Raw genomic sequence first — 27,813 nt, 5'->3', positions numbered from 1 at the left:
AGAAAGAAGGGACCCTTTCCCCCAGCCATGGCAGCTCTGTGCTGGGGCGAGGGATGTAAACAACTAGTCAACTATTCGATAAGCATAAGCTTATTGGATAGTCGACTAGTGATGAGACTAGTTGCTCTCCCCTCCCCGCCCCTCCCCACCAGCTCTATCAGAAAGAGACAGCAAGGGAGGAAGCAGGAGCAAGAGTTACACGGGGTATCCAGTGTAACCCGTGTTGGGGGGAATTGGCTTGACGGGGCAGGGGAGATAGAGGCACAGTGGGAAACGGCATGAGCAGTGACTGAAGCAGTCTCCACTCGCGCCACTTCTGCTGCAATTCTGCTTTTGAAATTTACAAGAGCCCCAGCAGAAGCAAAAGCCCTGCAGGGAGTACAGAAGCTCCCTATGGCGCCTGCTACAGTTCAAAGGCAGAGGAGCCCTTATAAACTAATCGAATAGTCAACGGAAATCCCATTGACTATTTGATTAGTTAATTAATCTAAATTTAATATCCCGAGCTGGAGCTAGTGGGAAGGGTACTCCCTGTTATCCCCAGCAGCTTCAAGGCTTGGGGAGGGACAGCTCTCCTGATGCTGTGCTGAGCCACTGCATTGGGCTTAATGGGAAGCTGTGTGGCCATGCAGCTTAGGGAGAATTTAACTCCTAGCTGCACGTAGCCTTAATCCTGGCCCGGTACAGTACCTCTACTCAGCATCTACCTCTTTTATGATGCAGGATCTGAAATATATGTGGAGGTTACCAATAAGTAGGTTATTCAGATCAATAAGGAGGTATTTTGGTGAAGGATATAAATTTGACTCTTTAATGTATAGTAGAATGTCTGCTATAAGACAGCATTGGTTCTTTAATGTATCCAGAAAAGACAAATGTTTTTATTTCTTGCTGTCAGTCAGAATGGAAATGTTGTGTCCCTTTTACAATGATGGTGTGAGCTATTATATAAATATAGCATGGTCAATTATTTATATGTCCTAAATGAACTGGAGCCAAAATAATGTAACTCTATTACCAAGGTAATCTTATTAACTTTAGTTCTTTATCTTTATTTACATTGTGGTGACTGTGTTATTGCAGCCTATATAAGAAACAAGGATGTCGTCAAAGGACTGGTATTTAGGACAAAGGGATCATTGATGGGATAATTGGCACTGACACAGAATCAGAATTAAAGTTGCTTGTGGATCTTTATGACTTGCAAATGTTTGCTTTTTAGGTTGAACACTTAAACCTCCATGCAGCCAAACATCCTTATAATAATAACATTCAAGCCATGTTGTTTTGATATAATACTTTTTCTATCTATCCTAAAATATACCTTGAGGATTTGTGAATAAAAAATTATTAATTTCTAATAATGTATTTCAAACATTTATGTATTAGAAATTAACAGATTACTATATTCTGCTTCTTTCTGATGTTAATTAAATGGAAGCATTACAATTGGTAATTTCCTCAACTTAGCAAGTAGATGCTGCATTGACAGCTAGTTTCATAAAATATATCTTCTCGTTTAAGGAGGAAAAACCATAAATACACCGATTAACATTCCAACACACATATATGTACATCATTTATATAAACTCTATTATCATCTAGTCTGACTTCCAGCACATCATAGGCCATAGAATCTCACCCATCCACTTCTGTAATAGCCTCTAACTGAGTTACTGAACTCTCCAAAACATGGTTCAAAGACTTTAAGTTACAGAGAATCCTTCATTTACTTTGGTTTAAACCTGCAAGTGATCCTTGCCCCATGCTACAGAGGAAGGCAAAAAACTCCTAGGATTTCTGCTAGTCTGAGCTGGAGGAAAATGTCTTCCCAACCCCAGATATGATCATCAGTTAGACCCTGAGCATGGGGGCAAAACCCACCAGCCAAACACCTGAGAAAGAACTCTCTGTAATAACTCAGGGTGTGTCTACACTGCAGCATTTTTTTCGGAAGAACATTACTTGCGTCCACATTGCCATTGAGTTCTTTCGACAGAAAGTCGAAAGAACAGAGGGGTTTTTCTGACAGCAGTAAACCTCATTCAATGAGGAAGAAACATTTTTCCAAAAAAGCTTTTTCGGAAAAAGGCGTGTTTGGATGCAGAAGAGGGAGTTCTTTCGAAAGAAGAGGCCTCTAGGAAATAATACAGGTGACCTGGTGGCCGCTCCATCCTGACTAATTACAACTTAAATGTGAGATAGCGTCCAGTCAATGTGAACACATTGCTTTTTTGTTGAGCTTTTTCTGTGTGGATGCTCTCTTTCTAAATAAGCTTTTTCAGAAGATCTGTTCTGGAAAAGCATCTTCTGAAAGAAGCCTGCAGTCTAGAGGTAGCCTCAGAGTCTTCCACATCTAAAGTCTCATCCCCAGCCTTTGGAGATATTTGCTGCTAGCAGTTGCAGATCTGCTACATGCCACTATAGGCAGTCTCATCATACCATCCCCTCCATAAAATTATTAAGCTCACTTTTGATTGGTTAGTAGGGAGTCCTGGCATTAACAGCAGCAAGCACCCTGACCCCAGCCCTCCGTGCTAAGTGGCACCCCACCCCACCACCTCCCATCATCATTCGGGGGAGGGGATGGAAGCCAGAATGAGGTGGGCCAGAAGTGAGGCTTGGGTTTGGAGGAAAAGGTGGAATGCAGATGAAAAGGGGGCAGAGTAAAGGCAGGAAGAGGTGGAGTGGAGCAGGCTAGGGCCAGATTGCTTGCTGCTGCTGGTGCCAAGCCCCTCATTAATTCCCCAGGCTACCCATGAACCCCATTCCCATGAAGCATGCCCCCCTCCCAAAGTACAGGGCCTAGGATGGTTGCCCTTATCTATCCTATGGATGGGACATCTCTGAAAATATGAGACCAAACCACAAGGTGGAAAGGAGGGGTGTACAGAATGTTGCAACACCACCAAGCTTTGTACCCAGAATGCCTTGCACTGGAAACCCAGTCCCCAGCTCCATGCCCAAGGCTCTGCTGTCAGCCCCAGGATCTCGGTTGCTGGCCCCTATGCTGCCTTGGATCCTGGAATCCCAGCCACCAGCCCTGGCATCCTGCTTGCTGATGGTGCCCCCAAAGGCTCCACTGCTGCCTAGCAGCCTGGGATCCCAGCCTCCAGCCAGGGCTTTGCAGGCCCCTTCAGCTGTGACCTCAGCCTGGAGCATTGAGGGGTAGGTATGGGAGTAAGGGGAGTGCAGCTGAGCACCCCACCCTAAAAATGTTTCCAGTGCCATTGGACCAGTGGTGGAAACAGGCCCATGTTCCAGAGTATTAGTGGAGCACGGTTACCATGGGGCCCACATAACTTGCTATCTATGGCAGGATGGACAATTGGTCTGACCCAATATGGTCATTCTTACAACTCTAGGCTTGCCAAATACAGTTTAGTTTAACATCTATCCAAAAGACATGAGCTCTATTGGTGCAACTTCTATTTGCATCTAAGGCCTTGTCTGCAGGGCTCTGCAGTGCAAACCAGAGGAGTGTGAATTGTAGTAGGGATGTGAACGACTAGTAGAGTATCCAATAAGCAAATGCTTATCGGATACTTGACACGCTAGTCAACTAGTCACTTCCCCCGCCCCTTGCTGACTATCAGAAAGAGAAAGCAATGGAAGGAGAGAAAAAAGGAGGGGGGGGAGGGTTCAAAGCAGCAGCGCCGCATAGAGCTCACGGCCAGACTTCAGGCCCCACCTGGCACTGCAGCTTTGAAATGCCATGTGCAGCCTGGGGCCAGGTTGCAAATGATGTTTCAAAGCAGCAGTGCTGTGTGGAGCCCAGCATCAGCTGGGGACCCCCCTGCTGACCCCGGGCTCCAGGAGGCGCTGTTGCTTTGAAATGCTGCGGGAGCACAGGGCCAGTGCAGGACTGCTTGATTTCCACACTGCGCTTTCCCCTTAGAAGTGTAGCAACAGCCTTGGGGCTATACTTCAAAGGCAGAGGTGCCCTTATTGACTCATCAAATAGTCGACACAAATTGCATCAACTATTCAATTAGCCAATTAATCAAAATATTACATCCCTAAATTGTAGAGCAAGCAAATTGTTCTACTCTAACTGCCCCCTGCAGACACGGCTGACACAGACTAAAAGATAACTAATGTTCGCACGGATGTCTACACAGGGCAATGAGAGTACAATATGTGACAGTGCTCTAGCAATCACATCTCTCTAGTTTGCACTACAGCACCATCGGGAACGGTAGGGATGCTAGGCAGGCCAAAGGCTCTGCCTTCTCCCACTGCCAGCCTGGCCCTGACCACACTCCGCCCCCAGAACGCCTACTAGAAGTGTGCTGGGGGCAGTGTGTTGCTGCCCTGGAACTGCCCGGCTTCCCTCCGCATGCTCTGGGCGGGGAGGCTGGAGCCACGCACACCCGCCCCGGGGTGCTGGGGGGGGCAGACCTGGACAGAAGAGGCAGGGCTGGGGACTTGCCTCCCCAAGTCCTTCTTTCACCCACGGCCCATAAGCGCCCTGCAGACAAGACCAATGTGTGTGTGAGTGAGCAGGGGCGGTCCGTCCATGTAGGTGAACTAGGCGGTAGCCTAGGGTGCCAAGTTAAATGGGGTGCCAAATGGTGGCGCAATATCATTGAGGGGTTTGCAGGTGGGGGTGCCGATTGCATGGTTCGCCTAGGGCGCCAGTAGCTGGCAGCTAGTCTAGGGCCGCCCCTGTGACCGAGAGCGGTTACACCACTATTTCATGTGTGACTTTAGGGCTCCTCCCCCTCATGGCATCACCCTGTGTTGGGGCAGTAGCCTAGGACTTGGAGACCTGAGGCTCAGTTCCCTGCTGTGCTCCAGAGTTCCTGTGTAACCCTGGGCAAGCCACTTAGCCTGCGCTCCGCCTCTGCAAAGGGCAGGGGCGTGTGGTGAGGCGGGTGCGTGCCACAGCGCGGAGCACAGCGAGACCCGCCGCTGCCAAGTGCCCGCTAAGCCTCAGCTCCCCCCTGCACTTCCCCCGCGCGGCTTCCCGAGTCAGCAGCCGCGTCTAGCGCCTGTTGTGCAAGCCCCACGCCTGCCTGCTCAAAGGGAGACGCCCCTTGGCCTCACCGCGAGACACCAGCGTGTTTGTCATGCCCCAGACTCGCGTTGTGCAGCGCGGTGGAGGGAGCCCGGCTGGCGCAGGGAGGCGAGCGCGGCCAATTGCCTACGAGCAGCTCCGCCCCCCGGCCCCGTAGCGCTCCGGTCCGGGGGCCCGCTGGGCGCTGCTCCGCTCCCTCTGGCAAGGCGGGACGGGCAGCCGCAGGGGGCAGCACTCGGCGCCAGTCCCCAGCTGCGTGGGAAGGGAAGGGGCCGGCCACGGAAATCCCCGGCTCAGGCCAGAGAAAGACGTAGGCGGGTGGCGCTGTCTCAGGCGAGCTGCTGCTTCAGCCCTTCTCCCTCAGACACTCACCGAGGACCTCTCCAGCAGCGCCCCGCGCCAGGATGGAGCTCAGAGGGTAAGTTGGGGGGGGGGGGGCAGCAGGCTCACCCCTTGGGTCCCATCCCAGAGCTCGTGCTCCAGGCAGCCTTGCCCAGACCCTCGTCCCCACGTGCCTGCTGGCTGCGGCTGGGTAACTGGAAGCGAAGGGGTTGCGGTGCCCGGGCCCCCGGGCTATGGCTAAAGCCCTCTGGCCGGCTGCCTGCTCCACGCACGCCGGACCCCACACACTTTGCAGGGCAGGCAGCTGGAGCAGATCCGCCCCCTTCCTTGGCAAAGGAATCCCTGGACCTGTTCCTACCCACCTGCCGCGAGCCACACGTCCAATGGGCGAGAACCAGTGTTATGCTGAGAGGGGGGCACGGGCCTGATTTTCTTGCTGCAGTAGGAGCACGCTCTACACTGGTTCTTTGTTAGAAATGGGGGGGGGGGGGATGACTGCTGGCATCAAAAACTGTATCTCTCTGGATCCAGGTGCGGCATGTGGGTGTTTGCCTGCAGGAAGGGGTTTCGTGCACTAGGTACAGTTAAACTTGTTCTCCATTTTGACAATACACTTTGGGGGGAGAAGGGGATGCTGACTACCAAAATGACCCAGCTGCAAGGCGGTCCAGCTTTTTCCACAAACTCTTCCCATTGACTGTTGTCTGCGTGTCTGCCTGTAGGCTGATTCCTTCCCCTCTTATCCCCCAATCCATTTGATGTGTCTCCGTGGCAGCCAAGTTAGGGTTCATAATTTAATCTTCTTTTATCAAGAGGGAACATTGGGGGGCAAATGAGACAGCCAGATCCTACTCCCAAGAAATCAATTTCTGCTTCTTGTGTTACAGAGGAAGGAATGTGCAACTTAGATAATGATAACTCTCCCCTTGACATTGACTACATTTTAGAGGGGAAACAGCAGAAAACTCTCTTATGATTGTTATTACACAGAAAGGTTACTTTGCTGCTGAATAGGAATGGTACCTAATTGAACTAAATACACAGAGGGCAGTGTCCTTTGTGGTTTTAGTTAACTCAATATAAAAGTGCCTTTTTTATTCTCAGGTTAAGAATTAGCACTCGGATCCTGCACTGTCTGAGCCAAATTCTGACCAAAGTGTGGGTGGAAACGTTAGTTTCCATTGAATTAGATGAATAGATTCCCCCCCCTCCCCCCGTTTAAACTCATTCAGTTTACCTCAAACTCCTAATTTGCATGAAAATTACAAAGTGCCTTGTCTCTCTAGGATTTCTTACCTTATTCCAGTTCTCGCTACAGGCATTCTGAACAATTCAGACAGAACCTTTTTGGTCAACATTTCCCAGTTCATTGAAATCAAAACATTCTGCAGAGAGCATTTGATTTTTGATAAAGTTCCTCTAGAAATCAGGTAGAGGAACCAGCTTAGTTTCCTGGCTCCCCATAGCAGTTCACCTGGCAGGCTGCTAGAGACTCAGAAACTAGGCTGGTCTTCATTTATCCCAAGATCAGTGCTAAGATCATTTATCCCAAGACTGGTATCCTGGGGTTCGATTTAGCATGTCCAATAAGGACTGATGAATCATCTTCTGATGGTGCCTCCACTGACCTCGGTACTCCATTGGGTCACGAGGAGTAAGGGAAGTTGATGTGAGAGTTTCTCCTGTGCCAAAGTGGAGACACTGCAGAAATTCAACCTAAGGTACATATCTTAGATCAGCTTTCTCCTCTAGTGTAGATGTGTAAGACAGCCTATGAAGTAGACTGCCCCAAAGCTGGAGAACCTCCTTGCATGGAGAATTCTGAAATGTTTGGGTTTCATTCTGGATCAAAACATCAGATTTCCAGGTTGGAAATAGAGAAATGTTTTGTGGAGGATTTTGCTATCTCTCTCTTTTTACCTGATGATATAAATACTCCTTTCCCTATGGTAAACAAGCTCCTGTGTCGGGGTGGGGAACCTTTTTTGGGTTGGGGGCCACTGACCCACAGAAAAATCAGTCAGGGGCCACACACAAGTGAGAAGCAAAAAACAAAACAAAAAAATCCCAATCCTCACTGACGTGGCCCCCCCAACTGATGAGACATTCCCCACATTCCCCTCATATACCAGAGCCTAGTAGATTTTGTGCGCTCCAGCCCCATGGTGGGCGACAGGAGGGCTGGGGAACCCGCACTGGCACTCCAGCCTCCCAGTGCTGGAGGGGATCCAGCCCCTGGGGCTTGAGGTTCACCACCCCTGCCCATTTGTAAATACATCATCTAAGTATTCACAGCATAACATCAGGCTAAACTTTCTTTTTTTATTTGCAACTTGATTCTTTCCCAAAACCAATTGCTTACCATGTTCCTTTCAGTGGGGGATATTCCCAACAACATATTTTTACCATGCACTTCAACACGGCAAATAAAAGGCATTTGTTTATGCCTCTAGTGGATATGGCAACAGCATGCCAGTGCAGTTGTCTGGGTGGGTCACATTGAACAACTAGGTCTGAATGAGAGAGAGCAGTTCTTAGTCCCAGTCTCTCCCCTCAGTTACAATAGGAGTTGTGGGAGCTCAGCACCTTTCAGGATTAGGTCCATGCAGATTCATACAAAGACAAAGTCAGTAAAATGACCCTCACTGACTTCAGTGGGTTTTGGTATTAACTCCAACACTAAGTTCTGCATTACCGATTCTGTGCTCAACCCCTCAGCAGTGCACTCACATGTAACTACGTAGGCGGTTACTAAATGTTTGTGTAGTGCTATAAGAATCTTCTAAAAAAGAGAAGCAGAGAGAATGTCACTAAACAGACTTCCTTTTGGTTAACATGAATAGAAAGGTCTACGCAAATGAGTTTTATATTATCTAGAAAATTATTATAATGGAATGAGGTCATGAAACAGGTAAAGATTTAAGTCAATTGAATTCTACATAACTCAGTTGAGAGAAATATAACAGATGAAGCACAGAGATCTGTTCATAATACAGTTGAGAATGTAGTCAAGATTTATAGATTGGATTTAAAACATGAAACAAAACACTCAGTTGTTGCACCATGAGCATCAGTTTATTTTTTATATGCTTTCAAAAAGAAAAACACACACACAAAAATACATTGCAATTTTCAACTGCTTCATCAAGTCTGTTTGCATAAGCAGAAGGTAAAATTGTTTATGTGAATGTGCAGGTGAGAGTGAGAAGAATTATCTCACTGGGCCAATATGTGAAAGAGGAATTGAAACTTTCTCCTGCCTAACAGGAAGTAAAAAAAAAAAAGGGTGTGTGAGAGAATGGAAATAAACGAAGAAAAACAAATGATTAAGGAAAGACCAAGGGACTGATCCAGTTTCCCTTTAAGTTAGTGGAAATCATTCCTACTCCAGTTGGTGCAGGAATTAATTCCCAATGGGCACAGTACAGAGGAGTTCCTCTGCTTTCAAGGAAGGAAGGAAAGAATCCTCTCACCTGCTCAGGTTGGTGTTCAGTATGGCTACGTCTAGACTGCAGGTTTCTTTTGGAAGATGCTTTTCTAGAAGAGATCTTCCATAAAAACTTTTTTCAAGAGATACAAGAGACAGAGACAAGAGCATCCACACAGCAAAAGAGCAACAAAAAAGCAATCTGCTTTTTCAAAAGATAGTGTCCAATCCAATGTGGATGCTCTCGCACATTTAAGTTGTGATTACTGTGGACGGAGTGGCCACCAGGGTACCTGTGCTTTTTCCTGGAGGCCTCTTCCTCAGAAAAAACACTCTCTTCTGTGTCCACACACGCCTTTTTCCAAAAAAGCTTTTTCGGAAAAAGACTTCTTCCTTGTAGAATGAAGTTTACCGCCATCGGGAAAAACCCCTCCATTCTTTCGACTTTCTGTTGGAAGAATGCAATAGTAGTGTGGACATAAGTATAGTTTTTCTGGAAAAACTCTGCAGTGTACAGTGTGTACAGGCAGAGTGGACAGTAGCAGCAGCACTAACAGCCACTTAGGAGGGAGAGCAATCAGCCACTGGATCTGGTTAGTCAAACTCTGCATTGAAAGATTCAGCTCCTAATCCAATAACAACTTTATATTGACACCAGTTATGCAATTTTGGCAGCTTAGCACAAGTGTAAGTTTGGCTTTCTCATTGACACCAGCAATAATTCTTAAGGGGAATTCTCTGAAATGTCCAATTAATGAAGGACAGTCAAGCATTGCCATCTCTTCAGTTCAACAGGAAATTAGATCCAGTGACAAATTAGCCACTGAGCCAATGGGGCTGTGCCCAGGGGTCACAGTCTCCTGGGGGGGTCCTGGAAAATGGGTATCCCCACGCCCTAATTTGCTCCACCCACCTGGTGCTTCAGCCAGGGAGTAAGGTTGGGGAGGGGGGATTGCAGGCAGAAGGGTAGTGGGGACTCAAGAAGAACAGGACAGAGACAAGAGTCAGGGTTGGAAAAGAAAGGACCCTGGAGCAAGAACAAGTTGTAGGTGATGGGGCAGGAAGGTTCAAGATTGAGGAGCAGGCAAAAGGTTCAAGATTGGGGAGCTGGCAAAAGACTCCTTACCCATTGCAGCAACCTCTCCTCCAGAGCCTGGAAAAGAACCCAAGATTCCTCTGCTGTTGCCATATACCTGCCAGTGGGTTTCACAGCAAAATGTCTGATCCCCCTCTAGTGCTGGTCCATAGAGGATAACTATCTCCTATTCTTATCAGTTACTTCATTAGCTTTTGCAAGCTCATCTGATGAAGTAGGTTTTACACACTAACATGTATCAGAGGGGTAGCCGTGTTAGTCTGAATCTGCATAAACAAAGAGAAGTCCTGTGGCACCTTATAGACTAACAGATTTATTGTTGCATAAACTTTCGTGGACAAAGACCTGCATCTGATGAAGTGGGTCTTTGCCCACGAAAGCTTATGCTCCAGTAAATCTGTTAGACTAGCACGGCTACCCCTCTTATCCATTAGCTCAAGTAGCAAAGGTCTCTGCAATGGATCTGAAAGTTCCAGTCCTACTGATGGCCCGTGCAGGCGTCCACCCAATGCCATGTGATAAATTTCTTTTTTTCCTGTTTGCTTTTTAACAAGCATAGGGAATCACACACACAAAAATACTTTAATCAAACATTATTGAGGTTGCAAAGTCAAGCACTCTCAAACTCACGGGCGGGGGGAGGGTGCAGGAAGAAGAGGGCAGTGAGGATAAATTAAAGTGTGTGAAGCATTCAGATACTATAGTAATGAGCTCCACGGAAAAGTCCACAAGGAAATTAATAGTTCTGTCTATGCAGCAAAAACAACATGGGTCACTCCTTGAATGAGGAGAGAATATAATATTGAATGCTAAGGTGCGCGCCTGTGTGACCATGCACAAAAAATTCTTCCCCCATTCACCTCCTCTGGAGAGCTGTACAGCAGCACTCACACAGCTGCTCTGGTGGGCAGGGCTGGCTGAGATTATGTGGTGAGGGAGCCTCTGGAGTGGGGTACCGGGACCTGCTGCAGCCAAGTGGTGGGGATGTGGGAGGCCTGCTCCGATGGCCGGGGCTGCCACGTGGCAGGGGGGGCTGGGGCCTGTTCTGGTGGCTGGGGCCGGAAACTGGACCTGCCACATGGGGAGCGGGGGGGGCACAATGTGTGTTCCAGTGGCTGGGAACTGGATATGCTGCATGGCCGGGGGGAAGGGTGGCATTGCGTTCTGCTCCGGTGGCCAGGATTGTGCGCGTGTTAATAAATTGGGTGCCATGGAGGCAAACATCCAAACCAGCGCACATGACCTCAATATTGGTGCACAAGCCAAAACTCACTCCACTCTTGGTTAGAAAATCTTAGAGGGAACACTGATGAGCACCATCAATCTGTGAACAGAATGAGGGAGCCATCCTGTAGAAAAAATAGTCTTTAATTGCAGATCACATACTATGTAGTGATACATACACACAAAGGGAGGTGAACTATGGTTGTACAATCCACCTTAATTCTGACATTCTCTATCTTTTGAATGCTTGGCTTTGCTACCCTCGTAATGTCCTTTTAACATAGTTTTTGTGTGTCTAATACACAAGTATGCAGAGGTGATAGACATATTACATTATACAGTGGACAACTCCCATTTATGCCTTAATCTTCTCAGTAATAAATACATGCATTTATTTTATGCCTATGGCTTCATCATCTGCTCAGTGAAACTTATTTAACATAAAACATTCATAACATATTTTTCTCCTGTAACGTTTGACATATACAAAATATTCATTTGCGGTGATGGATATGTTTTGCATAATCCACTTGTGGAAAATGCAGCTTTTGCAGACTCATGCTAGTGAGGCCTTAATTCCACTCCACACCTTGGTGTATTCCCTATTCACATTTTTATATAGGTACATATCCCCATTCACCCAAGAAGGTGATCTGCATACTAAGCTGTTCTTTTAGTAGTGATCTCCACATGTTCCATTGACATGCCACAGACAAATCCAGTCAACTATTACTTAGAAAGGTAGATAGCATTGGTTTCAAGCCTCTCTCTTGCATCCCAGTATAGTATTATACTTCCGTTTATTGCCTTTTCTCACAGAGTGATCATTTTTGTAGTTGTCAAAAATGTGGTTATTTATTCTGAGTCTATATCATAGGAACTGCTACTCATATGTTGTTGCTATTGTATTTAAAATTGTGAATAGTATGTATATGCTTATGCTTGCATTATCATCATCCTGCTTTTATCTTTTGTTTTTAGCTCTGGACATTTGTTACTGTTTCTTTTTGCTCTGGGATTTGGTAAGTTAAGAAAAATTTATTCTTGTTACAATCACTTAATACAAGCATTTTTATCTATTTGCACTACATACATCAGAAATCTAAACACTACTTTTGAACAGGAAACAAAGATTCTTTAATACCAGTTTTTTTCTGTAATTTGCATAAAGAATGTCAAACGTCTTTGTGATTTTTCTTAAGGACACTGGGACTACCTTGGGACCTTTATTCGGATCGAATAATACCTTTTTACCAGAGTACTCCCACGGAAGTCAGTGGGAAGTACAGTTGCAGTGCAGAACGAGTTATCAGAATATGGCTCTGAGTGAGTTAAGATTTGTTGGACTAGGCCCAGTAACATAAAAAAGAAGCTTGAGAGGGCTATGTGCAAATGTACTAACCTTAGCCTCTAGACTAGAGAGAGATGAACATTTTCAGAACAGACTTAAAAGCCCTTCCTGTATAGAACCCCTCTGCAAGTTCTGGCCTTGGGCTGACGTAGTGATCACAACCTAACACAGTTGCCAAGAAGAGGCTTCACAAGTAGAACATTAAGACTTACAGACCAAGACTGAGACACTGACAAAGCAGATACCAATTATTTTACAGCTAGGGAATTGAGAAGCAGAGATTAACTGGCTTGCTCAGGGTCACGCCATACACTTAGTCTGTGGAAGAGAAGAGAACCGACTCTGTGTCTTATTACTGGATCATACTTTCACCCTTCTTTGCTGGCAATGAGATTAGAACTTGGGCCTAAGCAACTGTTTTTCTTTATAAGACTAGTGAATATTGATCTAGTTGTTTTGAAAATAGAAGAACTCCTTTTCTTCTTAAGAAAAGAGGATGTACACTTTGATTGCTCCCCCAGGTAACAATCATTTACAATGGGCTTGATAGTAAATAAAAGTGATTTTATTAAATACAGACAGTAGGATGTAAAAGTGATTGCAAGTGAAAACAGGCAGAGCAAAGTGAATTACAAATTTAAAATTAACAAGAAATGTGTAGCTAGTTCTAACACACACTTGAGCTTATTAAAAACTCACCCTAAACTGTTCTTATTTCAGCTAAACCTCCAAACCAGGGAAGATCTTTTCCCGTGGGGTCTCTGGTTCATTCCCTTGGGAGTGCCATGCCAGCCAAAGACAAAGGGACAGCTTGCTTCCCATTGTTTTATAGATTCCACTTTGGGTGGGAACTTGGAGTTCTCTCCTCCACCTTCTATGAAATATTATTATCCTATGCCTTCCTAAGACCAACCACTGCTAGACTTAAAGAACAAAGAAGGCTGTTTACAGGTGATCACCCAAATATTCAGGGAAATACTTGATTGTTTTCATTTGCACCTTTAAAACTATAAACCACTCCATAGCTCTAACTTTACATATGCAAGTGATACATACACCAAAATAAGATATATATAGATCCAGCCAATTGTGACATTAAAGTTGATAGATTATGTGAAGTATTATGTCCAAAGCATTTTCAAGTTATGCATATTTGTATCCATAAGTCAATTTCATAAAGCATGCAATGGGGGGCAGGAAATCACAGTACGGTTGTGAGCAGTCTTAAGAAAAGCAGTTTAATATACTGATTTTTTTTTTTTTTGGTTTTCTTTTTTATCTTTGCAGTTAGTACAGAAGAGGAAAATGTTATCAGCACAGCAGGCAGCACTGCTGAACTGAGTTGCATTTATACTTCAGTGGAAACATTCATGCTAAATAAGCTACGGATTTATTGGCAAATACAGAATGGTTCAAAACTTATAGTGGTACACACCTTTGTTTCTGGTTATGAAAACCAAAGCGAACAGAGTAGAGACTTCAGAAACAGAACTCGGTTATTCAAGGATAAGCTGAAAAATGGCATTTTTTCTCTGCTGCTGCTAAATGTCAGCCTGCAAGACGAACACACATACCAGTGCATAGTACAGAAGAAGGAAAAATTTTTCCAAGTTATTCACAAAGCAGTTGTGGCTCTCAAAGTAGCAGGTAAGGTCTTCTATATTCCATGTAAACCTCAATGTTTAAACAGCACCTTCCCACTCTAGATCTTAGAGGATGCTGTAGGATGGTTATTTGTCAGACTGTTTGATAAGGGGAGGATTTCCCCATATCTCCAGTGGTGGTGGTCCTACCACACTAATTTGCCTCCCTTAGACAATCCAAGCTTTTAACTTGGACAAAGACAATATCACCATAAACAATCAAAACCATCCAGATATCCAGCTTTTGAAGAACAAACTATTTGGCCTACTCTTCCCTCAGCTGTTAAGGACTCAAGGGCAGGGAAATGCTTCTGTTTACTGAGAGAGAGAGAAAGCAGTTAAACAAGGCAGTTTCAGGCAGGGCTGTACCCAAATTCTGCCTCAGACTGGTGCTTGGCTAAATTCCAGTTACAGTTTTGCTATTTGTCTTCAGATTATGATTTTTTAATGACTTTCCAAAGCCAAGTTATACCTGTGGTGCAGCTAGGAACCAGTTGTAATCTAAACCCAACACAGGTTCAGGATAGGGAGTAAAAGTAATTTTTTTTTTTTTAGAATCAGGTGCCAAAATACATATGTGGAAAACAAGCTTTGATAAAGATAAAGGGTGAGAAAAATCCTAACATACACATAATGGAATCAAAAGTAATGTTCCATCTCTAGTGCAATGTTATCAATGTATTTTATGATAACCCATTAGTAATCAAATGCAATAGAAAGAATAACATATATTATGCCATCTTTTGGGAAATAGGTTTACTCTTAATATAGATTCCCATTGTAAATATTCTGCTGTAGTGATGCACTGTAATATATTTATACTTGATTATTCAGGAGGCTTATAACTGTTTGGCATCACCCATCTCCAGATATTCAGATTAGCTCAGTTTCTGCAATACATTGAAGAATAGGCATAACTTTAAGAATATGTTTAAAAGCTTGGCTGAACCAAGATCTGTTTAGGACAGGGACCAACTTTTGTCCTGTTTGTACAACTTTAGCACAACAGGGGACTGGAGCTCCTAGACACTATACAAATAATAAAAGTGACTACAGATAAAACCTCTCTCATCTGACACTCTCTGGTCCAGCAATATCCATGGTCTGGAATAATTTTAGTTAGCCAGATATCTACTTATCACGGGTATAGTAAAGTTTCCCGTTATCCAATTAAATGTCTTTACAGCCACCAGTCGTGGCTCTCAGTGTTGTGTGTTACTTAGCTCTAATTTATTCCCAAATGTTTTCTAAGAGCCCAACAAGCAGTGCAAATGTTGGTAAAGTCTTGTACCTTGTGCAAAGTATCCATGTGCTCTAGAAGTTTAATTTATCTAGATGCAAACAATATTTTATAAGCAAGCTAGGGATTTCTGTTGTAGAGAGTAATTTGTGACTTAAAGCAGTACAGTAAACTTCCGATAATCCGGCACCTTTAGGACCCAGGGGGTGCCGGATTATCAAATATGCCGGACTATCAGAAGGGGGGGCTATGAGGGGTCTGGAGTGGGGTGGGAGCGGATGCCACCCCAGACCCCTCATAGCTCCCCCTTACGATAGTCCGGCTCTGCCCCAGGCGTCCCTGATTCAGCTGCTGCTGGTCAGTTTCAGCAGCAGCTGAATCGGGCTTGCCTGCAATAGAGCAGCTGGGGTGCTGCTGGGTTGGTCCCGCAGTGCCAAGGGGCGGCGCTAAGGCACCAACCCAGCAGCACTCGAGCTGCTCTTGGGGACGCCTGGGACAGAGCAGCTGGAGTGCTGCCCGCCAAAGGACGGCGCTGCGGGACCAACCCGGCAGGACCCCAGCAGCTCTGCCTCAGGGGTCCCCGATTCAGCCGCTGCTGAAACAGATCAGCGGCTGATTCCAGGAAGCCCGGGGCAGAGCTGCTCTGCCCCGGGCTTCCTGGAATCAGCTGCTGATCTGTTTCAGCAGCGGCTGACTTCGGGACCCCTGGGGCAGAGCAGCTGGGGTCCTGCCGGGTTGGTCCTGCAGCGCCGAGGGGCGGCGCTACCAGACCAACCCCGCAGCACCCCAGCTACTGTGCCCCAGGCGTCCGGATTCAGCCTGCTGGTGAAACTGACGCTGCTGGTCAGTTTCAGCAGCGGCTGAATCGCGACGCCTGGGGCAAAACAGCTGGGGTGCTGCCGGGTTGGTCCCGTAGCGCCATCCTTTGGCGCTGCGGGACCAACCCGGCAGCACTCCAGCTGCTCTGCCCCAGGCGTCCCCAAGAGCAGCTGGGGTGCTGCTGGGTTGGTCCCGCAGCCCCAAGGGGCAGCACTATGAGACCAACAAGGCAGCACCCCAGCTGCTCTGCTCCCGGCTTCCCCATTCAGCTGCTGGTCAGTTTCAGCAGCAGCTGAATGGGGGAAGCCTGTCCAGCTGCCCCAGCACTTCCGGGTTCCTGATGGTGTCGGACCATCAGGAGTCCCGGAGCATTGGATGTCGGACTAATGGAGTTTTACTGTATTTAATTTGTTAATCTACCTTCCGATGTCACTCTTTGGTACTTTGTGATATGCTGCAGGACTGAACGAGACCAAGTCAGTTAGCCCCAAATAGCTTTTAAATAGTGCTGCGTGTGAAGGAATGTCTGAATGGTGTTCCCTAGATCCACATGTGGAAATAGAGAGATCAACCAGTTCCTTAACACCATATACTCTCTCCTGTCGCCTGCAGAAATCTCTCTGCTTGGTGCAGGGTGCCTTATGTGCATAATGGATTTAACTATGTTGCCAGGGAATGAAGCTGCTAAGGCCAGTGTGGAGACATGGGATCTCCATGTGGATGGCCCTAGATAGCCTTATGCAGTTCTGCCAGGCATGGAGGCAGGACTTCCTCTGTGCTTCTGTGTGTATGTATCCCCATTTTCTCTGATAGGGTAATGTGGGCAGGGCCTGCTCGAGCCATTCCTGTGCCCTGGGCAGCAGGCGCACAACGCATGGCCTGCCCCACCCCCCGGCGTGCTGCGCACCTTACAGCTGCCATCAGGCACCCCCCATAGGTTGGCACCCCAGGCAGCTGCCCGGCTAGCTCCGTCCCTTATTCTAGCCCTGACTCCACAAGGAAAACGGGAGAGCTCTGCTCTCAATACGCCTCCTACAACCTCTTCCATAAGGGAGTGGGAGGAAACTGATCTAAGTTAGTTCAGAATCTTCTTATATAATGCTATTGACGTGACCCTTACCCCTTTTGGTTTGGCCTTCTGCCTGCTTCAGGAAATCACTGATGTAAGTGGCCTAATGTCCATGAATGGTGATATTTATATCTGAGTTGTGAGTTTATAATCCCCCAAACCTGTGCACTCTTATCTGTGTTATTCCTCAATCTTTCAAAAAGATTCTAAAATGCGGTGACTTTTCCTTTTCCAGTCAATAACAGCCTACCAGTACTAAGTGGACCTGTAGGAACACGCCCAAGTATTGGTGAAGACATGACACTGAGTTGCAACTATAGTCAAGGATACCCAAAGCCAAACGTTTACTGGATAAATGGAACAGACAACAGCTTCCTCCATCCATCATCATTAAATATCACCCAGGACACAGATGGCACATACAGTGTTTTCAGCACACTGAAGATGAAAGCAACTTCTAATATAAAAATAGAGTGCACCATAGAAAATGAGCTTCTGCAGCAAAATCTAACTGCCATCTGTAAGTGTGTGTGTGTGTGTCTGTCTGTCTACATGTACATCTCTTATGAATATCAGGTGCATTAACATCATGATAGTCTAGTGGCCTACTGAAATGAGTTTAATTTTTAAAACAGCTATAAATTTAGGCTATAGTGTTTGTATTTAAATGTGATTCTTCAAATATCAAGCGTCTTGGACCCACACACAGGAAGCATCCTCCTGATCGTAAAAACTTGGTCTTTTCCTCAGTCCACACAACAATTTTGTAATTGCTTATTCCCCTTTCAGTTCCTGTGGGAACCACAACAGGCCTCGCTCAGGGGTGGGCAAATACCAGCCCACGGGCCACATCTGATTTGCCAGGGTTAGCCCCCGACGGGATGCCGTGGTTATGTTTACCATTGCCTCCACAGGTATGGGTACTTGCAGCTTCCGTTGGCCATGGATTGCCATTCCCAGCCAATGCAAGTTGAGGGAAGCAGTGTTCCGGTCTGCACCGCTTCCTGCTGCTCCCATTGGCCAGGAATGGTGATCTGTGACCAATGAGAGCTGCAATTGCCTATTCCTGTGGAGGTGCAGGTAAATATAGCGCTGGCAGCCTGTCAGGGGCTAACCCTGGCAAATTGCTGCTGTTTTCTTGCCCACCCTTGGCCCAGCTTATGATGGTTTACTTTTAAAACAAAAGACATTTTGGTACATGGTGGATCCATGACTCCTAAAGTCCCACCGCATTGGTTTACAACCGCTCTCTTAAGCCATGTCTATACTTACCATACTGGAGTTCAATCTTCTGGCATTCGAGTTAGTGGGTCTAGTAAAGACCCACTGAATCGAATGCTGAGGGTGTCCCTGGATGGTGCCAGTACACCTCACAGTTGTGAGGAGTAAAGTGGTGGTGGAATGAAAGCTATATGTATGGGAATGCTATAGATGTTTATTGACTTGTGTGAAACTCATGTCTATAAAATGCAGTGGAACATTCATCCAGAATGAAGTTTTGAGAGCTTCTCTCTCCTTTTCACCTTTTCTCTTCAGACTTGGAAGACATCACAAACTCTAATGCTACCAAAGACAGTCTGATAGATCTAAATAAACCAGGAGCTCAGGCTGGAAGTGTCGTGGCCATTGCAGTTGTGTTAGTTGGTCTAGTTGTTTTAACCTGTTGGCTATGGAAAAGGAAATCCTTTCACCGGGAATCATACACAGGTAAATTAAACCACTTACACTAGCTAGGAATCATTCTTTTCATTTGGCAGATTTTAGAATATGAAATATTTTGGCATGTGTAGCTGTGAATCCTCTACATATGAGTGAAACAAGAGCTCATGACAAGTGCTGAATTGACAACACCTGGGGCTGCACTCCTAATTAGCCACAAACCTGGTACAACATAAGAAGTAGCAGTGTAAACTTTTTGTGATATTATCTGAGCAACCAATCCTTTGGATGCAGTAATAGTTCAAGCACCACACCTATTCTGTCTCTGGCCTCTCGACCGAGACACTCTACAAAAGGAATATAATGAGTTTGTGTAATATGGTCAGCTTTCATTAAGAACTGGAAAGAGATCACACACTCATTTCATATAAACCAAACCAATACTGGATGATATTAATTTGGTGTTATCACCCACGTGGGGAAAACTATAATCAATGGTTTACAGAATCATAGAAATGTAGGGTGGAAGGAAACTTGTGAAGTCACCAAGTGCAGCTTCTCGATGAAAGCCTTCCTATCCTATTACAAATGTCCTGCCCTACCTGCTTTCTAAAATTTTCCAAGTGAGAAATAATCCTCTATAGCAAACAAATAATCATTTTACAAACGTGCCTGCTTGCATTTCTGCAGCTGCCCACCCGTAGAATTTTCAGCACTTTACATGATAAAACAAAAGATAGCACCAATAGATGTCTCAAGAACAAGACTGAAGAGCTGGGGAGAGGGGGTACTGTTGTCCTATATGGTGAAAAAAATATCCATTCAGAATTAAACAGACACCTTATGAATATTTTTGCAAAATGACAGAGGTAATCACCCCAGAATAATGAATAATTTGGTAGTTGAGATGCTCACTTCATAGGTGGGAGCCCCAGAGAGGGGTCTGCACTAGGGGGCTACGTCTAGACTGGCATGATTTTCCGCAAATGCTTTTAACGGAAAAGTTTTTCCGTTAAAAGCATTTGCAGAAAAGAGCGTCTAGATTGGCACAGACGCAAAAGCACTTTTTGCGGAAAAGTGTCCGTGCCAATCTAGACGTGGTTTTGTGCAAGAAAGCCCCGATTGCCATTTTCGCCATCGGGGCTTTTTTGCGCAAAACAATACTGCGTTGTCTACATGGGACCTCTTGCACAAAAGCATTTGCGCAAGAGGGCTTTTGCCCGAGCGGGAGCAGCATAGTATTTCTGCAAGAACACTGACAATCTTACATGAGATCGTCAGTGTTCTTGCGGAAATTCAAGCGGCCAGTGTAAACAGGTGGCAAGTTGTTCTGCAAAAGCAGCTGCTTTTGCAGAAAATCTTGCCAGTCTAGATGCAGCCGAGATGTAATAGTGTAGTCGATTAATTTATAAGCAAAAGCTTATTGGTTAATGCTATTGACTACATGTATTTCCCCCACCCCCTTGCCAGTACATTTTTTTAATCAGGCTGGCCAGCAGCCTGGCTCAGTTCTGGCTCACGCCAGGTTCAGGAGTTCAAACCGCCCCCGGACAGGGACTGCAGCCACTCCACGCTGCTGCTTCTATAATGAAGCTGGTTTTTAAACTGGCTTCCCTTGCAGACCAGTTCCTGCCTGGCACCCCACGTTGCTGCTGCTGATACATAGGCAGCAGCGTGGTGTGGCAGGGGGCTCCTCCAGAGTGAGAAGCCCCTACCCCTGGGACTATAGAATAGTTGAGTAACTGATAAGAATTCATGAGATTAATCAACTATTCAATTAAATGATATTTAACATCCCTACTTTAAACCTTGGGTCTGCCACATCCTAAAGGAGTGCTCTGTTCACTGGACTATTTAGGGGGGGTGTGTATGGGGGGGTGTCTCTCTCCGATCCTTCCCTCCCCCTCAAAATTCCATGCCGGACTTGAGAAATCCTCATGACAAAAGTTTTGCTCCTTTCCCATGGGAAGTGTGAGTTTTTAAAAAGCAACAATTTCCAGAAAAAGTTTTATCAAAAAATGTTCATCCATCTCTAATATTTACCCATGTATGTGCACTCTCATTGTGGTGAAAATTGGAGTGGTGCAAGCGGGAGCATGTAGGAATGGGGAAACACAAAGAGCTTTCCCGCTTTGTCACCACCTGGGGTTCACCTCAGTGTCCAGGAGCAACCCTTGAATGGCTAGCAGCACTAGGCACTCCCAATGAGGTGGTGAGAAAACAAGGACCTGCCCCCCTCTGCATCTGCTGTGCTCACTTGAGGTTTTGCCATGGGCCAGTGCAAAGCCACTCCAGCCCAATGCAGGGCTGAGATTCAAACCCATAGTCTCAGCTTCCAAACTCCATTATGATTAGATACAAAGGTACTGAAGGTATGTAGTGTAGTAGTAGCCACATCAGACCCAGAATAAGATAATTAAGTGTAAGATGAATTGCTAGACAAGGTGGTCACTTGGCCCAACCTGAGGTTCACAACTTTTTCTCATGAAGATCAATGTTGTGTAGAGCCAAGCTGGAATTATTCCCAAGGGAAGAAATGCTATTGACCTAGAAATGTACAAAACCTTAATTTTGTATCTTTAGACTGTTCTAATGTTTTCATCTGCATAAGGCCAATGAAAACATTTGCCTACTGTGCGATGATTTGCCTGCTTTCCTGTTGCCTCATTCTTTCCTTCCATTTGTCTCTTCCCTCCCCCGCTTGGCTCTTTTCATAACCTGCACTGTAAGGTCTTTAAGGCAGGGACTGTTTTCCTACCACTTGTCTGCAGAATGCCTACCACCATTTCTTTGTTGAGGCTCTTTGGGGCTACTGCAGTTCAAATAAGAGAGATTTAAAATGCTGTATTTCTTTTCACAGATGTTCAACAAAATGAAGACGGGGCACAATGCAATGGTAAGTAGCAACAGATCAGGCACACTGATCACAGGTATCTGTACAGAACTTCAGGGCTTCAGTGCTACAACTCTCTTTAGAATATTTGATTGTTTAAAAAATCGTACAACATTGTTCATTTCTAACTTCATACAAACTCACAAGTACTACTCTCGCTTTCTGTGTACCACCTCCATAGAGGGACAGATCCTCCCCTTGTTTGAATTCAGATAGCTCCATTGAAGTAAATGGAACTATGCCTGTTTACATCACCTTACAATATGGCTCATATATTTAAAAAAATGTAGGAAGCACTCTCCTGTTCCTAAAAAAGAAATACAGTCTAAACAAGAGATGGGGAATCTCAGGCCCGGGGGTCAGATGCAACCCCCAGCTTGCCTGGATCCAGCCCCTGCGGCTCGGGGCTCCCCCTTAGTATTGGGGAACCTGCGATGGTGGAGCACACAAAATCTACTAGCCTGTGCCCCCTCCTTCCCACAAGGCTCTGGTGTGCAAGGGAAATGTGCGGAGTGTCTTTCTGCTCAGAGGTTTATGTGTGTGGTTTTGCTTCTCACTTGTGCACATGACAACAAACAGCTTTGTATAAATGCCACTTAAAATACCTAATGCAAGCAAGTATCCTTCACATCCAAAAAATGCTTTTAATTTGCTTTTAATTTCTGAGATGTAAACTAGCTTAATGAACAGCTGTTTTCCGCACTCCCCATTCTGGACTGATTCAACACAGTGGTGCCCATTTAATATCAACAGGCATTAAACCATTTCCTGCTTAATGACATTTTATAAACAATGGATTTTCTCCTATACACAGTGGAGAAGTCTATTGAAATAAACTGCCTGTATCATTTAAAGTCTCCTCTTGATTTGTGTTGAGTGAACATAAGAACAGCCATACTGGGTCAGACCAAAGGTCCATCTAGCCCAGTCGCCTGTCTGCCGACAGTGGCCAGCACCAGGTACCCCAGAGAGGGTGGACCGAAGACAATGATCAAGCGATTTGTCTCCTGCCATCCCTCTCCATCCTCTGACAAACAGAGGCCAGGGACACCATTTCTATCCCCTGGCTAATAGCCTTTTATGGACCTAACCTCCATGAAAGCCATATCCCAGGACTTGGACCATAAATTTTTAGCTAAGTGGGAAACTACTTGCGCCACGTTCATATTAGTAGTAGGAAATATCTGTGTTATGGTGGAGCCCATGGTGCTGGATGCCATATGAACACATTTAAAAAAAAACTCCCCCTGCAGCTCTGGTCTCTCTCTTGTCAAGGGTGGGCCCCTAAACACTAATCTGGATGGCTTTGATTAACAGCAATAGGGTGTAGAGTGCCTAGCGGGTTCCTGTTCTCCCCCCCCCAGCACAGCTCAGTTCCAGCCTTGGGAAGCAGAGGAGGTTCAAAGACCTGCTGCAGGGACAGGTGCCCCACACTGGGCTGGTCCCCGTGCATCTACTAGTTTTAGAATTGTTTTCTGCCAAGGGCGCAGTGCAAATTTGCCCTAATGCACCAGAGGATCTGGCCCTACGTCATCACAGCTTTTCAGTCTAGCAGTACGGGGTGTATGTAGCCCCAGGTAAAACACCACCCTGGGCAGACTGAAGTGGCCGTTCTACTTTTTAGTATTATAACAAAAAATTCTTCTGCTTTAGCAATTACATTTTCACCTTACGGAAGGTGAGATCACTTACAGGGAAATCTTTACCGATGTGACAATGAGACAACATAAGAACGGCCATACTGGGTCAGGCCAAAGGTCCATCTTGCCCAGTATCCTGTCTGCCGAGATGCCCCAGAGGCAATGAATAGAACAGGGAATCATCAAGTGATCCCTCTCTTTTCCCAGCCTCTGACCAACAGAGGCTAACGACAGCATCCTGACAGGGGTCACCTGTGGCCTGGCTTTATTGCTACAATACGGGAGCTTAAAATTAGTGCCTCATTATTTTTGTGGCCACTTAATTTAAACAATGCTGAAGAAAGCCTCTGTTTGGAGAAGGGGGACATTCTTTGCATTTGCAAAGAGAGATGCACTGGACAATTAAGGCCTTGCACTTAAAAGTAGCTCTGTACTGCAGAACTCACAGGTTAGACTGGAGTCCCACTAAAATCAAAGGGCTCTGAGCAGAAGCAGGGATCCACCCATGAGGATTTAATTGCAGGATCTGGACTCATGGGCCTTTCCTGTCTTTAACTTCATGACCTTTCCCTGTTCATTGATTATGTCAATTAAGCATATTAGCTTTTTCTATAAGAATTATTTTGTCTTTACAGCACAAAGAATTATTTTGTCTTCACCCATTTAAATGGGAAATTCTCAGAGAATTTCGGCAGCTGGTGATGTACCAAGAGAATGTTGATGCCAAGGACGGAAGCATTATCTGCAACACGAATGGCAAAGTGTTTCCAGAGCATGGGCTTCAACAGAGGAGAGAGCAAAATCCACTTACTGGGGGTCTGCCTCTTCTAATCAGCAGTTGTGTTGGTTTCAAAACAGTCTTTGGTGACACACAATCAACATTTCACCCACTTGTATGCGTGAAAGGTACAATGATGTTGAAGCACTGCTTCAGAAATGAAAGACTACCGACCATTATTTTATCAGTCTAGGAATTCCCTATCAGGAGATAAGCGACTGTGTTTCAGCCACGGTGAAAGTTCTCTCTGCCTCTCGAACTTCTTAGAACGATTATTGAACATGAAGAATGTCAGCTAGACAAGTGAACACTGCAAGACTTTGTGTAGCACAAGCTTTGTTGCCTGTCCTACTTCTTCCCTTTCCTCCACATATCCTTTCACTGTTTCGGGGGAGCCTCAATAGCTACACAAAACATCCCAAAGCTTCCAACAGACATGCAGCAATACATGTTGCTTTGACCAAACAAAATTAGGAAGCCATTTTTATTGCAATATAAGTGTGAAATCTACATTTTACAGAATACTCTATTAAAAAAGGATTCTCTATCAAGTTCAGAGCACAGAAATTATCTGGATTCCTAGGATGTGCATATCACTACCTTAGTCCTTGCTCTTGGTGCTGAATTCAGGTCAGCAGTTGCCTGTGCATACAGTTTGGGGCTGGGCCAAAAAAGCATAGTGTGGCATGTCAAGTGCCAGTGAGTCCCTCCCGGCTTCTAGGATACTTGAGATTAGAAATACATTCTTCCTGCACCCCGTGCCTCCATCTTGTGTGCAGAATATATGGTCACATTTGCCACTGACACAGAAAGAGTATCATTAATGGTCAAAGTAAATGATGGTTGAAATAAAAAGATGAAATGGCTGACATTGAAAGCTGTGGCTTACCTATGCTTACTGCATGAGAAGTTGAAAATACAATGCCTGCAAGACTGCTATGACCAGAGGGTGCTGCACATGAAAAATGTAAAATCTACAAATAACTTATCCCAATGCATAAGGTTTTGAAGGAAGAAGTTCCTACAGATTTAATTTGCTTTCTTTGGGGACGTTTTACTCCCCCTGCAACAATCACTATTCTGAATTGTACCACCTTATGACATCTTAATGCAAGAATCATAATCCTGTTTTCCAAACTATGCTAGGGATATGGCACCCGGTGGCAATGGCAGGTTAGTGCCCTGGCTTCTCACCTTCAAAGCCTAGTTAAAAGTAAAATAAATTTGGTGGCCATGTTCCATCAATGTGCATATTACAGATATACCCAATGATCTGATCTTATTAAGAGTGTTTGCTGAATTAATAGTCAAGACTAGGCTAACAGTGTAGTAACTTAAGAACAAGACAAACCCCTGTCAAGAATCCTCAATACAGGGGGACAAAATAGTTGTCCTTTTAAGGTGCTTTCCATTCCTGAGCTTCTGTTCTACTGGCAGATTCTAACACCGACCCAACATTTTGTGGGAAGTTTGCATAGCATTGGTCTGCTCTAGGTCTAGTTCAAGCCACAATTAACCCTCACTTTAAGGCAAACTAGATCTACCCTCAGATTTTAACAGAATTGGGAACCTTTGTAAAGTGCACAGTGCTGTAAGCAGTATGAGACAAACAGAAGCATTTAAGTATTATAATTTTTAAATTGATTTGTCTGTGAGCTTTAAAGACACAGCGATATATGTGTGTTATTTCTAAATGTATGTGAGCAAGAGAGAAGCCAGGTATATTTATGACTCTAGTATAACCTCAGAGTTATGAAACCCAGAATTATGAGCTGACGAGTCAATAGACACCTCATTTGGAACTGGAAGTACACAACCAGAAGCAGAGAGAGAGGAAAAAAGCCAGTATAGTACAGTGTTAAACTTAAAGCTACTAAAATAAAGGGAAAGCTGAATTTTTTTATAATAAAGTTCCAAAGCTATATGAAGTTAATGTTCCATCATAAACTTTTGAAAGAATAGCTATAATATTTGTTCTCCATTCCCAAGGTGTTTGTAACCCTGAAGTTCTGTTGTAATTAAAAAACATGAATTTTACATTGCTACTGTGCTGCCTGCTAATCTGTGATAACAATGTAAAGGAAAGCCAGTGGAGGCACAAGAAACTGTTGTTTAAGTTAAGATTTTGTGGACTGGTTTTTGTTACTTGTGATGAAACAAGAGGTTTTGATGGACAAAACATGCAATGCTTGGTCAGTAAGGTGTCTGTGGGAAAATCTAAGGCAGTGGTTCCCAAACTTTTTGGCATCACGCCCTGATTTTTTAAAAACCTTCACGTCCTTCCCCCTCCCCCAATAGCAGCAAAACTTGAGGGGGGAAAAAAACTGAACAGGGCAGCAAAACTTGATGGGGGGGGAGTCTGGGTGCCCTCGCACCCCCCTGGAATTTCTTCACACACCCCAGTTTGGGAACCCATGGTCTAAGGCTATGTCTACACTAGGGAGTTATTTCGAAATAAATACTCCTGAAATAATTTCAAAATAAGCTATTCCTCTTCACAAGCAGGAGTTATTTCAAAATAACGGGTTTAGTATTGTGAGGACACACCTTGTTATTTCAAAATAACTCCCCAGTGTAGCCATGTCCTTAGTTATACATGAGGATTTTGATTAGTCTATCTTCAGCTTGAACACCTTGCACAATGGTGTTTTTAAGAAGAGCTTGAGGAGTTTTACAATCCATTGCAGACAAAATTAATAGGGGGTCATAAACTACTTTCAATATCTTTCTTCTTTGACCTAGACATTGGCTCTTTTTAGCTGTCCAAAGTCTGTCAGCCTTTTATTTTTACTGGAGCTATATTGATAAAAAGCTATAATGTTGAACTAGACACCCTACAAATGTGAACAAAAGCTGTAAATGTATACATTCCTTAATGTTCCAATACAGCACCTTGCAGAAGTTTTGTTATAATTTATCAGATCAGATATGTTTGGCTTAATCGGCCGCTATCCTGCTACTGTGCCTTACACACTTGTACCTTTTTCTAAAAGCATCTCTGTATTCCTCAGTCAGAAAAGGCCTCCCCTGTTGTCTGGAGATGTAAAAAAATGAACATAGCAATTTTTCTCCATTAATCTTAAATTTATTTTATTTTATTAAATTACTGTACAGTCTATAGCAAGTACTGAATTGTGACTGCTTGCTTTGGCTAATTTTGTATGTTTGTTTTATGTTTTAGGGGCAAATCAATACTAGGTTAATGTCATGTTCCTATCAGAGGGATGAGGATACAAGATTGAGTTGTTTGTTTGGGGTTTTTGTCCTTGTTAGTTACCATATTTATATTTCCAATAAAACAAACCCTGATTTTGCTCATTGTGTTTAGCCAAATATATGTGTCTCACCATGGGTCCCTGTTACTCACAGGGAATCCCCACATGCTGCTGATTTCAAACCTATTCATCAGGCACTGTTATGCTGCTCTAGAAAGTCATTCTGAGCATGAACAAGGCAATGGAGCCACAGATAACAAGAGCTGTTCTAAATTGCCTTAAGGGCCAGCAAAAGGATGCAAAAGGATTAATTATTTTAATTCCATGTTCTGATCAGGCATATGTCTGATGCTGAAGTTGTTTGTCTGGACAGAAGAGATGCACATACAAACCCCTA

At 44.8% G+C, this 27,813-nt stretch overlaps 1 protein-coding gene across 1 annotated transcript; it reads left to right on the top strand.

The window, feature by feature from the left end:
* Positions 1–5,055: 5,055 nt before the first annotated feature.
* On the top strand, positions 5,056–27,517 carry ICOSLG (inducible T cell costimulator ligand). Its single transcript, XM_075912693.1, has 7 exons — positions 5,056–5,438; positions 12,091–12,131; positions 13,748–14,107; positions 17,467–17,751; positions 18,768–18,938; positions 21,751–21,786; positions 24,059–27,517. Exons 1-7 carry the CDS (start codon positions 5,425–5,427, stop codon positions 24,088–24,090), a joined length of 939 nt encoding a protein of 312 aa, XP_075768808.1. The 5' UTR covers positions 5,056–5,424; the 3' UTR covers positions 24,091–27,517.
* The last annotated feature ends 296 nt before the right edge of the window (positions 27,518–27,813 follow it).

This window comes from Pelodiscus sinensis, chromosome 1, assembly GCF_049634645.1.
Source record: "Pelodiscus sinensis isolate JC-2024 chromosome 1, ASM4963464v1, whole genome shotgun sequence".
In the NCBI taxonomy this organism is placed as follows: Eukaryota; Metazoa; Chordata; order Testudines; family Trionychidae; genus Pelodiscus; species Pelodiscus sinensis.
This window is presented reverse-complemented; position numbering and strand designations above follow the sequence as displayed.